The 14,203-nt window shown below is 42.9% G+C and overlaps 1 protein-coding gene across 1 annotated transcript in view; it reads right to left on the bottom strand.

The window, feature by feature from the left end:
• LOC130275784 (nuclear pore membrane glycoprotein 210-like) overlaps nt 1-14,203 on the bottom strand; it is a 133,689-nt gene that overhangs the window by 100,111 nt on the left and 19,375 nt on the right. The window contains exons 5-7 of the mRNA XM_056524189.1: nt 4,550-4,700; nt 4,199-4,331; nt 2,079-2,237 (exon numbers count right to left, since the gene is read on the bottom strand). Of these exons, the coding sequence (XP_056380164.1) occupies nt 2,079-2,237; nt 4,199-4,331; nt 4,550-4,700 (443 nt within the window). The remainder of the gene's footprint in view (nt 1-2,078; nt 2,238-4,198; nt 4,332-4,549; nt 4,701-14,203) is intronic.

The following is a 14,203-nucleotide window of genomic DNA, read 5'->3' as shown; positions in this document are numbered from 1 at the left end:
CTTCGCAGCTCCCCTGCAGCTCTCACAGTTAGATCTTTTGGTCCCCACTCCTACTGCACAGGAGCAGAGATCAGAATATCTGACAACGGGAGCTGTAGTAAGTAAGCCAGATTTTATTATAATTTTTTTTCTGCATGGGAACGCATTTGTCCATTATATTTGGACAGAATACCCCTTAAACTTGAATGTGATTAAGCTGCAATACCAGAGACAGCCCATGGACAAGTGTAGAAAATAGTAATTCTTCTAATTTTAAAGTCCTATACTGTGCAGATTCAAAATAAAATAGTACATTTCTCTAGAAGCAAACACCTTTAAAGTGTACCTCCGATAGTATTGTCAATTTCATGACAAACCATGCAAGCACTGTGCACAATAGTCAGTTTCCTAAATTACATTAAAGTTAAAGGGGTATTCCAGGAAAAAACTTTTTTTTTTTATTATATATCAACTGGCTCCAGAAAGTTAAACAGATTTGAAAATTACTTCTATTAGTGAAGTGAAGGTTGTTCTTTTCTGTCTAAGTGCTCTCTGATGACACGGTTCCCGAGACACGTGTCATCAGAGCACTTAGAAAAGAAAAACCTTAAAGGGGTACTCCGGTGAAAACCTTTTTTCTTTTAAATCAACTGGTGCCAGAAAGTTAAACATATTTGTAAATTACTTTTATTAAAAAATCTTAATCCTTCCTGTACTTATTAGCTGCTGAATACTACAGAGGAAATTCTTTTCTTTTTGGAATGCTCTCTGATGACATCATGAGCACACTGCTCTCTGCTGACATTATTATAATAATAAGTCTTTATTTATTTATTGTTGTCCTTAGTGGGATTTGAACCCAAGGTCCCAGCACTGCAAGGCAGCAGTGCTAACCACTAAGCTACCATGTTGCCCTTAGCATACATCTGCTATGCACGGTTGCTAAAATGGACAGTGATGCACAGAGAGCACTGTGCTCGTGATGTCATCAGTGTTCCAAAAAGAAAGGAATTTCCTCTGTAGCATTCAGCAGCTAATAAGTACTGGAAGGATTAAGATTTTTTAATACAAGTAATTTACAAATCTGTTTAACTTTCTGGCACCAGTTGATTTAAAAGAAAAAATGTTTTCAACGGAGTACCCTTTTAACTTCAGAAGCTCATAAGTACTGAAAGGATTAAGACTTTTTAATAGAAGTAATTTACAAATCTGTTTAACTTTCTGGAGCCAGTTGATATATATATAAAAAAAAAGTTTTTTCCTGGATAACCCCTTTAATGGAATCAAATTAAGTAGACAAGTAGGCTAATCTCCCAGAACACTAATGGATGAGGCAGACCCCTATATTTTTTCTGTTGAGGGACGCTCAAATCAAATTAAAAAAAAAATAAAGGAGGAGGGGGTGAACTAACTCTGAACTTACAAGCTTTAAAAAACCCTGCTGTATGTTATTTCATAGCCATAAACACTGGACAGGCCTGTGCTCGGATTCTAAAACAACTGGATAAAGTGCACATACAACAGAGTCAATTAGTAAAAATCATCATGTGTCCATTTAGCTGCACAATGCCCTGCTGTGACAAACAAAACAATGGGAATGCTTTACACAGCAGCATTCTCCTCCCTCAACACATCTGAAAAGTGGGCTGTCCAAATCAGTACAAAAATGTATATCCCCGCAATATCTTTCCCTTCTATATTTTCTACCTCTGATGTAGAGTCACAGATATATTTCCCCTCAGTTTCCAGTACAAGCGATTTGCCGATAATTGGAGGGGCTATGGTGACAAGCACGTGTCTGCAGCTGGTGGACTCGCGCCATGACAATTATCCACTCCAAGTATTTTCGCACAGCTGGTCGGGCCCGTGCTTACACAGAGCTGCTTGTTTGAGATCTGGTTTGCCCCCTCCCACTCTTGGATAGACAAAATGACACAGTTCGCATGCTATTTGTAGGCCACTGCAGTACAATATAGTTACTGTACTTTGCCCACAAGTCATTACTTGCTTCTAAAGTGGTGTCATTGACAAAAGTTATACAGGATAAACTAAGTGCATAGGACATGTGGAAACCAAAGACAATCGTCACACAAGGATATTCTTATGAACCAGCATAATGTTGGTTTGACCCTTCTGCAATGCAGTGACAGTGGATGTGCTTTGGAGCAGCTTGGCTACTGGCTTATGCTTGTTACCCTCATGGGCAGGAACGTGGTTCTGTAGTTCTAAAGTGTATTGATCAGATGGCATAGCCAAATCTGGAGATAAAAACAAACGAGTGAAAAAGAGCATTAAAAACTTGCATTATGGAAGAGGTTAAAAATATATCTTTTCATATTTTTAAATCTAATGCTTAGGATGACAATTTCTACTTATGGAGATATGCACATAGCCTTTTGAAAACCCATAAATCACCTGCTCTTTTGAAGACTGGTCAAATGGAAAAGCTTGTGTCCAGAGGAGCAGCGACAGCTCAGTTCCGTGGCAAATCCCGCTTGCTCACGCCAGGCGTGACCATGCGGGATTTGCCGTGAAACTGAGCCGTTGCTCTGAGCTCAGAGGAGCCCATGTTGTTTTATCCCCCCCGATTCTTTTGAAAAAAAGGTACTCCAGATTTTTCAACAGAAAGGGAAAGTGCTACGGTCCATATTTTTTCTCTCTTTGCACATTGCAATATATGACACAAAACCCTACTGATAGGGTCCAATATAGGGAAACTAGATTGTGAGCTTCAATTGAATGGGACTGAGCTACACACATTGGAATTTCATATGGATGTTATCATTTATTAAATGCTTAAAGGAGTAGTCCAGTGGTGACTCAGTGGTGAGCAACTTATCCCCTATCCTAAGGATAGTGGATAAGTTGCAGATCGCGGGGGGTCCGACCGCTGGGGCCCCCTGCGATCTCCTGTACGGAGCCCCGACAGCCCGCGGGAAGGGGGCGTGTCGACCTCCGCACGAGGCGGCGGCCGACACGCCCCCTCAATACAACTCTATGGCAGAGCCGAAGCGCTGCCTTCGGCAATCTCCGGCTCTGCCATAGAGATGTATTGAGGGGGCGTGTCGGCCGCCGCTTCGTGCGTGGGTCGACACCCGCGATTTGGGCCGAGAGGGGATACGTTTTTCACCACTGGACTACCCCTTTAAATCTATACGAATTCCTCTCCTGAACCACAATCCGTTACCTTCAATGGTAATACATGCCATAATTTGTACAATGCAGATTTTCAAACACTAACATGTGAATTCACGTGCATATTAAAGTCAGAAATCCATGGGAATGCCTGAAAATTTCTGACTGATTAGTGACAGATTTTTAGGACCGAAAAATCCATAGTGTGCACAGGGCCTTAAAATGGGTTACTATAAAAAAAAAAAAAAGAAAAAAAAAAAAAAAAAAAAAAAAAAAACACCTTTTGACAGGTTGCCCAGACATGTCAAAAGCTTTGATCATATGGGTCAAAGGCAATCAAAACATGTCAACAAATAAGGCAATCAAAACATGTCAACAAATTTTTAATGATAGATTCACATGTGGCAAAGGGCAATGTATCTTTAAGGGAGACCTGCACTGAGAACAGGCAAGAATATAAAAAGATGGGCTAAAAAGAAATCTACCATGTAGATTTTACAAGGCAAGTCATGTATGTACTGTATACGGGAACAGCATTCCCTTCACCAACAAAAGATATGTGATATTGATGCCCTATTCTAATACACCATCAGTATAAAAGTCCCAGGAAAGGGAATCTATCAGCTGTATTTGTTACTTCAAGCTGCTAGCGCCATTGGATAAGTGTCAAGGCTGCGGCCACAGCCAGACACACCTTTTTACTTGCCATCACCTCCCAAGCTCCTGCTTGGCTGATGTACAGGCATATGTAGGTTAATCAAGGAGGGACTAAGAGGTGAGGACAAGCAAGAAGGTGCACCAGGGTGTGGCACTTGAGCAGCCTAGCCCACCTCCTTGACACTTGGCAGAGAAATAAAAAAGGTCATTTTGTATGGCACAGTTTGCTTTTATACCAAAACAGCTATTCAATGGTGCACGCAGTTCTAAGTAGCAAAATAGTAAATCGATTAAAAGGTTAACTTTAAAAGGGAACTGGTAATAAAGAAAAAAAGAAAAAAAAGAAAAAAAAACACCCACTCATGGCCTCTATGGCGATATGAAATTACAGTGCATGAAACAGACCAATGAATTAAATAAAATCTACCTGTAATTTTTCCATTTTTGCATTTCTGAACTTTGTATTTTATAGAGGAACCAACAAGTAGATAAATATCAGATGCTGGATTCAGAAGAATGTTTTCTAGAATAAGCAGTCGGACCTCTGTAGGATTCAAGTTCTGCAATGACACCCGGCAAAGCAAAAAGTTACATTCATTTTATCACACAAAAAATTTAAGAGCATTTACTACCTGGATTGTATACACTAAATCAAGTACTTTATCATTTGACGATTGTAGTACAAAGCACAGCTGTAGTAAAAAAATAAAAAAATCAAAATAAATAAATGTTTAAAGTCTTCAAAAACTATGCCCCACAATGGTCCCAATTCACTTACCTCATATACTGGTTCCAACATTCTTGCTCTTAGTTTGGAGCTTCCAGTCTTTATTCCAGACACCAAAACTGTGTCACCCTGTTTTGCAACTTTCTCCATCTCTAATATGTGGGTTGGAGGTACATAGGTGGACTCCAAAAACTTAAGAATTCTAATACATAAAAGAAGAAATCAAAACTTACTTTTTCAATGTATTTATTCATTAACTTTGAAGTTTTGTTAAATAGATTTATCGCAATGGGTCAGGCTGTCAAATCTGTTGGATTCTTACACTAAAATTACACTCTAAAATACAGGAATTTAGGTGCACTACTGTGGTAGATGTATACAGTGACATTGGCTATCCCTCAACACTGATGTTAAAATTGAGACATTCACCAGTATATTCTTAGATGAAGGACATACCAGAGCCCACACACACCAGAGCCCACCATCTAAGGATACACTGGCGAATGTCTCAATTTTAACATCAGTGTTGAGGGATAGCCAATGTCATTGTATACATCTACCACAGTAGTGCACCTAAATTCCTGTATTGTTCTAATTGTTACACATCCACACCGTCTATCTGGTGTAGGAGGCCATTGTGGCACTTGTAGTCTGTTGCAGGCATCCCCCATTGTATGCATTTTTATGCTGGGGTTCACCCTTAGCAACAGACCACAAGGGTAGGATTTGCTCCCCCAGTATATATGCACAACTGCATTTGGGGTTGAGCACCTCCTGCCATTTGAGACCACATCTTTGTTGTTTAATTCTTACACTATCTAGTCTCAATTTAAATCAACTATTAGTTGGCTCAGATTGAGCCAGATTTTTTGCCTTAATTTTGGTGTATTTTTGGCCCATGCCGTCACATCTTAAAGAAAACTTGTCACTAAGTTTAAAGGGGTACTCCGCTGCTCAGCATTTGGAACAAACTGCTCGCGACGTCATAGCCCCGCCCCCCATAATGTCACGCCCTCCCATAGACTTTCATTGAGGGGGTGGGGCTTGACATCATGAGGGGGCGAGGCTTTGACATCACAAGCTCCCGGTTCTAGCTCCAGCGTTCGGAACAGTTTGTTCCAAATGCTGAGCAGTGGAGTACCCCCTTTAACCCTATATAAAGGAGTGGCAACACATAAGGGTTTATATTATGTGTCCTACCATGCCTGGATGTTTTCGGCACATCTTTAAGTGTGGAGAAAACAACTTATATAAATGTCACACATAGTATGTAAATGAGGCAAGTAGTCGCCAGATGCTGAAGTAGTCCCTGGGCTGTAATCACACCTATTCAGGCTCAGATCACTCCTATGCAGGCATGACAGAGCCCAGTTGTTCCGACTCAGACTCTGCAGTTTTTTGTACTCCGAGTCCCCAACTCCGACTCCTCTGTATTAATATGCGAATGTATTTATAAACACACAGTTGAATCCAAGAAGCTGTTCCACCAAGTTCTTCTAAGCTCTTCTAGCAGAGAGAGGTAGTTGGGCAGAAGCTGCTGCCTTCTTTTTGTGTGCTGATCTGCTGCTGAAGATAGGGCAGTGGGAGGATCCAGGAAGGGGCATTTATTATAAAACATGATTTCCCTAGTAGAATCCCATAGTAATGTTTAAAGTTTAACCCCTTAAGGACCAAGGGCGTACAGCTACGCCTTTGCTCCCTGGTACTTAAGGACCAAGGGCGTACCTGTACGCCCGTGGGAATTTCGGTCCCCGCCGCACGCCGGGCGGGGACCGGACCGGGGTGACTGCTGATATCTATCAGCAGGCACCCCGCGCAAATACCCAGGGGGGGGTCATCAGAATTCACACTTGCGATTTGCAGCTATTCCGGGTCATACGGGTCTATAGTGACCCGGAAAATAAAGGGGACCGCGGATGTCCTAGACACCCACGATCCCCTTGAAGCAATAGGAGTGAGGTGACAGGGGTGCCACCCCTCCTATCTCTGCTATTGGTGGTCTAGACGCGACCACCAAAAGCAGATCGGGGGCGGGGGGGCTTTACTTTCGGTTTCCCCGTTCTGCCCACCCACAATAGGCGGGGCAGGACGGGGAAACTGACAGGGACCGGCGCCGAAGATCCACTTACCCATCGGCAACAGCTGCGGGCGACGATCGGCGGAAGAAGAGGACGGCGACGCAGCTCCCTGGATCAGACGGAAGCCGGTGAGTTACTTAGCAACATCTGGAGGGCTACAGTCTGAGACCACTCTAGTGGTCTCTAAACTGTAACCCTCCAGATGTTGCAAAACTACAACTCCCAGCATGCCCAGAGAGCCGTTTAGGCATGCTGGGAGTTGCAGTTTTGCAACAACTGGAGGTCTACAGTTTGAGACCACTGCACAGTGATCTCTATACTGTGCACCTCCAGATCTTGCAAAACTACAACTGATAGCATCCCCACACAGCAGTTTGCTTTCTGGGCATGCTGGGAGTTGTAGTTTTGCAATATCTGGAGGTCCACAGTTTGGAGACCACTGTGCAGTGGTCTCTAAACTATAGATCTCCAGATGTTGCAAAACTGCAACTCCCAGCATGCCTAAACAGCAAACAGCTGTCTCTGCATGCAGGGAGTTGTAGTTGTGTACCTTCAGCTGTTGCATAACTACATCTCCCATGCCTTTCGGCGATCAGTACATGCTGGGAGTTGAAGTTATGCAACAGCTGGAGGCACACTGGTTGGAAAATACTGAGTTAGGTAACAGAATCTAACTGAAGATTTTCCAACTAGTGTGCCTCCAGCTGTTGCAAAAGTACAACTCCCAGCATGCACGGTCTGTCAGTACATGCTGGGAGTTCTAGTTTTGAAACAGCTGGAGGTTTGACCACCCATGTGAACGTACAGGGTACATTCACACTGGCAGGTTTACAGTAAGTTTACTACTTCAAGTATGAGCTGCGGCAAATTTTTCGCCGCAGCGCAAACTCCTAGCGGTAAATTCACTGTAAACCTCTGCCAGTGTGAACGTACCCTAAAAACACTACACTACCACATAATAAAGGGTAAAACACTACATATACACCACCTTACACTGTCCCCCCAATAAAAATAAAAAAACGTATTGTACGGCAGTGTTTCCAAAACAGAGCCTCCAGCTGTTGCAAAACAACAGCTCACAGCATTTCCGGACAGCCACTGACTGTCCAGGCATGCTCAGAGTTTAGCAACAGCTGGAGGCACCCTGTTTGGGATTCCCTGGCGTAGAATTTCCCTATGTCCACCCCTGTGCAATCCCTAATTTAGTCCTCAAATGCCCATGGAGCTCTCTCACTTCAGAGCCCTGTCGTATTTCAAGGAAACAGTTTAGGGACACATATGGGGTATTTCTGTACTCGGGAGAAATGACACTACAAATTTTGGGAGGCTTTTTCTCCTTTTACCCCTTATGAAAAGGAAAAGTTGGGGTCTACACCAGCCTGTTAGTGTAAAAAAAAATTATTTTTTTTTACACTAACATGCTGGTGTTGTCCTTTACTTTTTATTTTCACGAGAGGTAAAAGGAAAAAAAAGACCCCCAAAATTTGTAACGCAATTTCTCCTGAGTACAGAAATACCCCATATGTGGGGCGTAAAATGTTCTGCGGACGCACAACAAGGCTCAGGAGTGAGAGCGCACCATGTACATTTGAGGCCTAAATTGGTGATTTGCACAGGGGTGGCCGATTTTACAGCGGTTCTGACATAAACCCAAAAAAATAAATACCCACATGTGACCCCATTTTGGAAACGACACCCCTCACGGAACGTAACAAGGGGTATAGTGAGCCTTAACACCCCACAGGTGTTTGACGAATTTTCATTAAAGTTGGAAGGGAAAATTAAAAAAAAAAAAAAATGTTTTTCACTAAAATGCTGGTGTCACCCTAAATTTTTCATTTTCACAAGGGAAAATAGGAAAAAAGCCCCCCAAAATTTGATTTGTAACCCCATTTCTTCTGAGTAAAAACATATCCCATATGTGAATGTAAAGTGCTCTGCGGGTGCACTACAATGCTCAGAAGAGAAGGAGCGCCATTGGGATTTTGAAGAGAAAATTTGTCCGGAATTGAAGGCCACTTGTGTATACAAAGCCCCTTTGGTACCAGAACAATGGACCCCCCCCCCCCACGTGACCCAATTTTGGAAACTACACCCCTCATGTAATTTAATAAGGGGTACAGTGAGCATTTACGCCCCATAGGTGTCTGACAGATTTTTGGAACACTGATCCGTGAAAATGAAAAATTTTATTTTCCATTTGCACAGCCCACTGTTCCAAAGATCTGTCAAACACCAGTGGGGTGTAAATGCTCACTGCACCACTTATTAAATTCTGTGAGGGGTGTAGTGTAGTTTCCAAAATAGGGTCACATGTGGGGGGTCCACTGTTCTGGCACCACGGGGGGCTTTGTAAATGCACATGGCCCCTGACTACCATTCCAAACGAATTCTCTTTCCAAAAGCTCAATGGTGCTCCTCCTCTTCTGAGCATGGTAGTTTGCCCGTAGTGCACTTCAGGTCAACTTATGGGGTACCTCCAAAAATGTGAAATTTGGGGGGAAACATTTTAGTGAAATTTTTTTTTTACATATGCAAAAGTCGTGAAACACCTGTGGGGTATTAAGGCACACTTCATTCCTTGTTACATTCCTCAAGGGGTCTAGTTTCCTAAGTGGTATGCCATGTGTTTTTTTTTTTTTGCTTTTTTTTTTTGCTTTTCTGGCACCATAGGGGCTTCCTAAATGCAACATGCAAAAACCATTTCAGAAAAACTTACTTTCCAAAATCCCCTTGTCGCTCCTTCGCTTCTGAGCCCTCTACTGCGCCCGCCTAACAATTTACATAGACATATGAGGTATGTCCTTACTCGAGAGAAATTGGGCTACAAATATAAGTATACATTTTCTCCTTTTACCCCTTGTAAAAATTCAAAAATTGGGTTTACAAGAACATGCGAGTGTAAAAAATGAAGATTGTGAATTTTCTCCTTCATTTTGCTGCTATTCCTGTGAAACACCTAAAGGGTTAAAACACTTACTAAATTTCATTTTGAATACTTTGGTGGGGGGGGGGGGGGGTGCAGTTTTTATAATGGGGTAATTTGTGGGGTATTTCTAATATGAAGATCCTTCAAATCCACTTCAAACCTGAACTGGTCCCTGAAAAATAGTGAGTTTGAAAATTTTGTGAAAAATTGGAAAATTGTTGCTGAACTTTGAAGCCCTCTGATGTCTTCCAAAAGTAAAAACACGTCAATTTTATGATTCAAACATAAAAGTAGACATATTGGAAATGTGAATAAAATTTTTTTTTTTTACTGGAATATCCATTTTCCTTACAAGTAGAGAGCATCAAAGTTAGAAAAATTTTCACATTTTTCATAAAATTTTGGGATTTTTCACCAAAAAAGGATGCAAGTTACCACAAAATGTTACCACTATGTTAAAGTAGAATATGTCACGAAAAAAACAATCTCGGAATCAGAATGATAACTAAATGCATTCCAGAGTCATTAATGTTTAAAGTGACAGTGGTCAGATGTGCAAAAAACACTCTGGTCCTAAGGTGTAAAATGGCCTGGTCCTTAAGAGGTTAAGCCAACAATCTGAGTTTACAAGTTTTTATAGCCTTAGCTGAATGACAGCAATTTTTCCAATAGTTTACAGCTTCAGTCTTGAACTATTGACCCTCCATTCCCTTCACTTATACAAGTGTCTCTAGTCCTGCAAAAAACATATTTACTTAATCCCTTATCAGTGAGAGGCTAGGTTACCCATGGGTTCCCTGTAACAACCACCCCACTGGCGTTTGACAGGTCTTTGGAATAGTGGGCTGAGCAAATGAAAAATTTTAAATTTTCATTTTCACAAACCACAGTTCAAAAAATCTGTCAGACATCTGTGGGGTGTAAATGCTCACTGTACCCCTTATTAAATTAAATTCTGTGGGGGGGGGTGTAGTTTCCAAAATGGGGTCACGTGTTGGGGGGGGTCCATTGTCCTGGCACTATGGGGGGCTATGTAAACATACTTGGTCTTCAAACCCGGACAAAAATTCTCACCAAAAGCCCAATGGCCCTCTTCTTCTGAGCATTGTAGTTCGCCCGCAGAGCACTTTACATCCACATATGGGGTATGTTCTTACTCAGAAGACATGGGGTTACAAATTTTGGGGGGGCTTTTCCTATTTTCCCTTTTGAAAATGAAAAATGTAGGGCAACACCAGCATTTTAGTTAAAAGATTTTTTTTGTTTTCCCATCCAATTTTAACGAAAATTGTGGGGTGTTAAGGCTCACTATACCCCTTGTTACATTCCATGAGGGACGTAGTTTCCAAAGTGGGGTCACATGTGGGTATTTATTTTTTGGCGTTTTCTGTCAGAACCGCTGTAAAATCAGCCACCCCTGTGCATATCACCAATTTAGGCCTCAAATGTACATAGTGCGCTCTCCCTCCTGAGCCTTGTTCGCCTGCAGAACATTTTATGTACTCAGGAGAAATTGCATTACAAATTTTGGGGGTCTTTTTTCTTTATACCTCTTGTGAAAATAAAAAGTATGGGGAAACACCAGCATGTTAGTGTAACATTTTTTATTTTTTTTACACTAACATGCTGGTGTAGACCCCAACTTTTCCTTTTCATAAAGGGGTAAAAGGAAAAAAAGCCCCCAAAATTTGTAGTGCAATTTCTCCAGAGTAGGGAAATACCCCATATGTGGCACTAAACGGTTTCCTTGAAATACCACAGGGCTCCGAAGTGAGAGAGCTCCATGCGCATTTGAGGACTAAATTAGGGATTGCATAGGGGTAGACATAGGGGTATTCTACGCCAGTGATTCACAAACAGGGTGCCTCCAGCTGTTGCTAAACTCCCAGCATGCCCGGACAGTCATTGGCTGCCCGGAAATGCTGGGAGTTGTACTTTTGCAACAGCTGGAGGCACACTGGTTGGGATACCTTCAGTTTGGTTGGAAAATACAGAGTTAGGTAACAGAACCTGTGTGCCTCCAGCTGTTGCAAAACTACAACTCCTAGCATTTCCGGACAGCCACTAACTGTCCAGGCATGCTCGGAGTTTAGCAACAGCTGGAGGCACCCTGTTTGGGAATCAATGGCGTAGAATGAGAGTTGCAGCTTTGCAACATCTGGAAGGTTACAGTTTAGAGACCACTGTATAGTGGTCTCCAAACTGTAGCCCTTCAGATGTTGCTAGGCAACTTACCGGCTTCCGTAGTCTGCAGCACGCCGCACCAGGGAGCCAGCCTCACGTCATCGCCGCCCACCGATCACCGCCGCCGATCGTCCCCTCCGCTGTCACCGATGGTAAGTGGACCTACAGCGCCGGTCACAGATGGTTCCATTGTTCTGCTCGCACTACAATGGGTGGGCAGAGCGAGACCAGTATGAGGCGATCGCCGACATGGGTGGGGTCTCAGGACCCCCCCCTGGGCATTTGCACGGGATGCCTGCTGATAGATATTACAGGTACGCCCTGGGTCCTTAAGTACCAGGGAGCGAAGGCGTACCTGTACTCCCTGGGTCCCGAAATGGTTAAACACGCCCACTGACAGGGATTGTGAGTAAATAAAGACTGGCCTTATGGGGTGTTGTGCCGTATACATCAGAGTCCAGTATTTTTTTATTTGTTACTATGATGTAAAGAAAGCCTATGGGGAGTTAGGTGAAATATAGTTTTGTTTGTTAAAATTATAAAAATTCATATCAAGGACCACATTTTTGAGTAGGTCGGAAACCTCCTAATCGTGTTTTCTTAAGCTACTTCTGACTGTAAACTAGAAATATTCAGAATATTAAACCACTTTACACATAATTCGGGATGTCCCGAAACCGATACTAATTATCGTATCGTGGCCGATACCCGGCATTTAAATGGTATCGGGGACTCGTTAACTGTCCCAGATACCATGTCCGATACCTGCTGCAGTGCAGCCCGGCTCCGCTGCCCCGTTTTCCTGCCCGCATCATGGCGTCCCATGGAGGAGCATGTGACACACGCTTAACTGCACCTCCTCCACTGGGCCCAGCTAAACGCTACTGAGGAAGCAGAGCGGAAAATGGGGCAGCAGAGCAGCAACACCTGATGGAGGACAGCCACAGGTATGTCGGCCTGCTGTCTACAAGGGGGGGGGGGGGCATGCTGTCTACAGTGGGCTGCTGCTAATGTCTGCATCTATCTATACTACCTACATGGGGTTAATACCTACTATTACAGGCAATCTTAGTGCAGGTGACCCGGTTTCTACCGCTGCTCACCATGTAAAACATCAGCGCAACTGCAACTTCGCTGCCAAAGCAAATTCCCTGTTCTGCCCAATGGAGAAGAGAGAATCTTGGCTCATACTACAGCAGCCGCCTCCATTGCACACGACTTGTACTTGTACTCTGTCTTAACACCTTAAGGACGCAGGACTTCTATTTACGTCCTGCGCCGGCTCCCGCGATATGAAGCGGGGTCGCGCTGCGACCCCGAATCACATTGCGTCGGTCCCGGCGCTCATCAACGGCCGGGACCCGCGGCTAATACCACACGTCGCCGATCGCGGCAATGTGCGGTATTAACTCTTTAGAAGCGGCGGTCAAAGCTGACCGCCGCTTCTAAAGTGAAAGTGAAACTATCCCGGCTAGTCAGTCGGGTTGTTCGGGACCGCCGCAGTGAAATCGCGGCGTCCCGAACAGCTTACAGGACACCGGGAGGGCCCTTACCTGCCTCCTCGGTGTCTGATCGACGAATGACTGCTTCGTGCCCGAGATCCAGGCAGGAGCAATCAAGCGCCGATAACACTGATCACAGGCGTGTTAATACACACCAGTGATCTGTGTAAGAGATCAGTGTGTGCAGTGTTATAGGTCCCTATGGGGCCTATAACACTGGGAAAAAAAAGTAAAAAAAAAAAATAAAAAGTGTTAATAAAGGTCATTTAACCCCTTCCCTAATAAAAGTTTGAATCACCCCCCTTTTCCCTAAAAAAAATAAATAAAACAGTGTAAATAAAAATAAACATATGTGGTATCGCCGCGCGCGTAAATGTCCGAACTATAAAAATATATCGTTAATTAAACCGCACGGTCAATGGCGTACACGTAAAAAAAATTCCAAAGTCCAAAAAAAGCGTATTTTGGTCACTTTTATACCATAAAAAAATGAATAAAAAGTGATCAAAAAGTGATCAAAACAAAAATCGTACCGATAAAAACTTCAGATCACGGCGCAAAAAATGAGTCCTCATACCGCCCTGTACGTGGAAAAATAAAGTTATAGGGGTCAGAAGATGACATTTTTAAACGTATACATTTTCCTGCATGTAGTTATGATTTTTTCCAGAAGTACGACAATATCAAACCTATATAAGTAGGGTATCATTTTAACCATATGGACCTACAGAATAATAAGATGTCATTTTTACCAAAATATGCACTGCGTAGAAAAGGAAGCCCCCAAAATTTCCAAAATGGCGTTTTTCTTAGATTTTGTCGCACAATGATTTCTTTTTCTGTTTTGCCGTGAATTTTTGGGTAAAATGACTAATGTCACTGCAAAGTTGAATTGGCGACGCAAAAAATAATCCATAATATGGATTTTTAGGTCGAAAATTGAAAGGGTTATGATTTTTAAAAAGGTAAGGAGGAAAAAACGAAAGTGCAAAAACTGAAAAACCTTAAGGGG

The sequence above is a fragment of the Hyla sarda genome, chromosome 6 (assembly GCF_029499605.1).
Source record: "Hyla sarda isolate aHylSar1 chromosome 6, aHylSar1.hap1, whole genome shotgun sequence".
NCBI lineage: Eukaryota > Metazoa > Chordata > Amphibia > Anura > Hylidae > Hyla > Hyla sarda.
This window is presented reverse-complemented; position numbering and strand designations above follow the sequence as displayed.